General features: G+C 53.0%; 1 protein-coding gene across 1 annotated transcript; it reads left to right on the top strand.

Annotated features, from left to right (window-relative positions):
• Nucleotides 1-934: 934 nt before the first annotated feature.
• Nucleotides 935-1,474, top strand: LOC147644986 (uncharacterized; the record flags this gene model as incomplete). The annotated part of the gene is made up of 2 exons (XM_086835631.1): nucleotides 935-1,230; nucleotides 1,294-1,474. Coding segments are annotated over 2 exons (477 nt in total), but the record flags the coding sequence as incomplete, so codon positions are not given.
• Between the last annotated feature and the right edge of the window lie 417 nt (nucleotides 1,475-1,891).

The raw sequence follows: 1,891 nt of genomic DNA, 5'->3' as shown, positions 1-1,891 counted from the left end.
GACAAAAACTGTCGTCCATTGTCCGAATGCACGATTTCTGGGACCCCGAACTTGTAGAAGACCTCGTTTATGAGGAAATCCGCAACATTTGAGGCTGTCGCTTCCTTCATGGCCTTCAAGAACGTGTATTTTGAAAAGTGGTCCACCACAATGCAGATCCAGGCATGTCCTTTCTTCGACCTCCTGCCAAGGAAATCGATGTACAGTTTCTGGAATGGCCGCTCCGTCTGTACTCGCTCACCGATTCCGACCATCATACGGTGATTCGGCGCCTTCGACTCCTTGCAGACCTGGCATCTTCGAACAAATTCCCGAACCTGCAGCACCATCCCGGGCCAGTAGAACTGCCTCCGAAGGATCTCCAGGGTCTTCCCCATTCCGCCGTGAGCTGCCTTTGGGTCCGTATGGGCTCGCTCTATCAGGTTGTGGGTCAGACTCGGCGGTATCCAGAGCTTCCACACTGATCCGTCCACCTCGTCGTCCAAAGTTTCCGGGGAGGTTCGCTTGAAGATGAGCCCGTCCTCAATCCTAAGATCCGGTAAGTAATCCTCTTTGCCCAGGATCACTTGGACTAACTCCTGGTACTCCTTTCCAGCAAATTCGGTGGTCTCAAAACCCAGCAACTCTGTCAGGTCACCACGTTCTCGCTACCTTTCCGGTGTTCGATTGAAAAATTGAAACCCTGGAGCTGCAGAGACCACCTGGCCAGGCGTCCCGACAGATCTTTCATGGACATCAACCATTTCAAGCTGGCGTGATCCGTGATGCACGTAAACGGCATGCCTTCCACGTATGGTCGGAACTTCCGGATCGCCAGGAGGGCTGCCAGGCACTCTTTCTTGGTGACGGTGTAATTCACCTGGTGCTTGTTCATCTTCGCCGAGAAGAATGCTATCGGCTGCTCCTGGTTGTCTTCGTTCTTGAATGAATATAAAAGTGCCGCTTAAAATCGGCGTGCACCAGTACAGGTGCTGTGGTTAGCGCCATCTTCAAGGCTTCAACCGCCAGCTGCGCTTCCGGACTCAAGGAAAACTTGTTCCCAGTTTTCTTGAGGGATTCATTCAACGGCGCTGCTAGCGTTGCGAAGTTTCGAACGAATCTCCGATACCAGCCTGCTGTTCCCAGAAACGCGCGCACCTCCTTCATCGACCTCGGCTCCGGCATCCTCCTGATTGCCGCCACTCTACCGGGATCCATGCTCAGACGACCTCCACCCACGACGCAACCCAAGTAAGTCAAAGACTTGAAGCAGAATTTAGATTTGTTCATGCCGATAGTTAATCCTGCTCTTAGGCATTCGGCGACCCGTCGTAGGTATCGGAAGTGCGCCTCGATGTCCGGGGCCAGAATGAGCAGATCGTCCAAGTATACAAAAACGTTGGATCGGATCTCGGCTGGGATTACTCGATCCATAAGTCTCACCAGCCTCTGTGCCGCATTACAGAGCCCGAAAGGCATCACCCTGAATTGGTAGAGGGGCCGACCAGGAACTGTGAACGCCGTCAACTCCTTGCTCTTCTCGTCCAGTTCGATCTGCCAGAACGCAAATTTCAAATCCACGCTGGAGATGAAATGCGTTTGATCGATTCTGGACAGGATTCCATCGATACTAGGAAAGGGGTAAGCGTCCTTGACGGTCACTTCGTTCAGTTTTCTGGAATCTAGGCAGAATCTGTCCTTTCCAGGCTTCGACACTACTGTCGTCCGGTTGCTCCAAGGGCTCTTGCTCTCCTCGATGACTCCCAGGGCTAGCATCTTGTCGACTTCGTCCTCGACCACATTTTGCTTCGCTGGCGACATCGGGTTGGGACGGTCCTTGAAAATTTTGGCTCCTTCCACCAGCTCTATGGAGTGTTGCTCCAGGCCAGTCGTTCCCAAACCATCCATCTCG

Source organism: Drosophila serrata, unplaced genomic scaffold (genome assembly GCF_035046125.1).
Source record: "Drosophila serrata isolate PLE 108 unplaced genomic scaffold, ASM3504612v1 contig_41, whole genome shotgun sequence".
Lineage (NCBI taxonomy): Eukaryota > Metazoa > Arthropoda > Insecta > Diptera > Drosophilidae > Drosophila > Drosophila serrata.
Note: the sequence above shows the minus strand (reverse complement) of the source record. Positions and strands in the feature narration are given on the sequence as shown.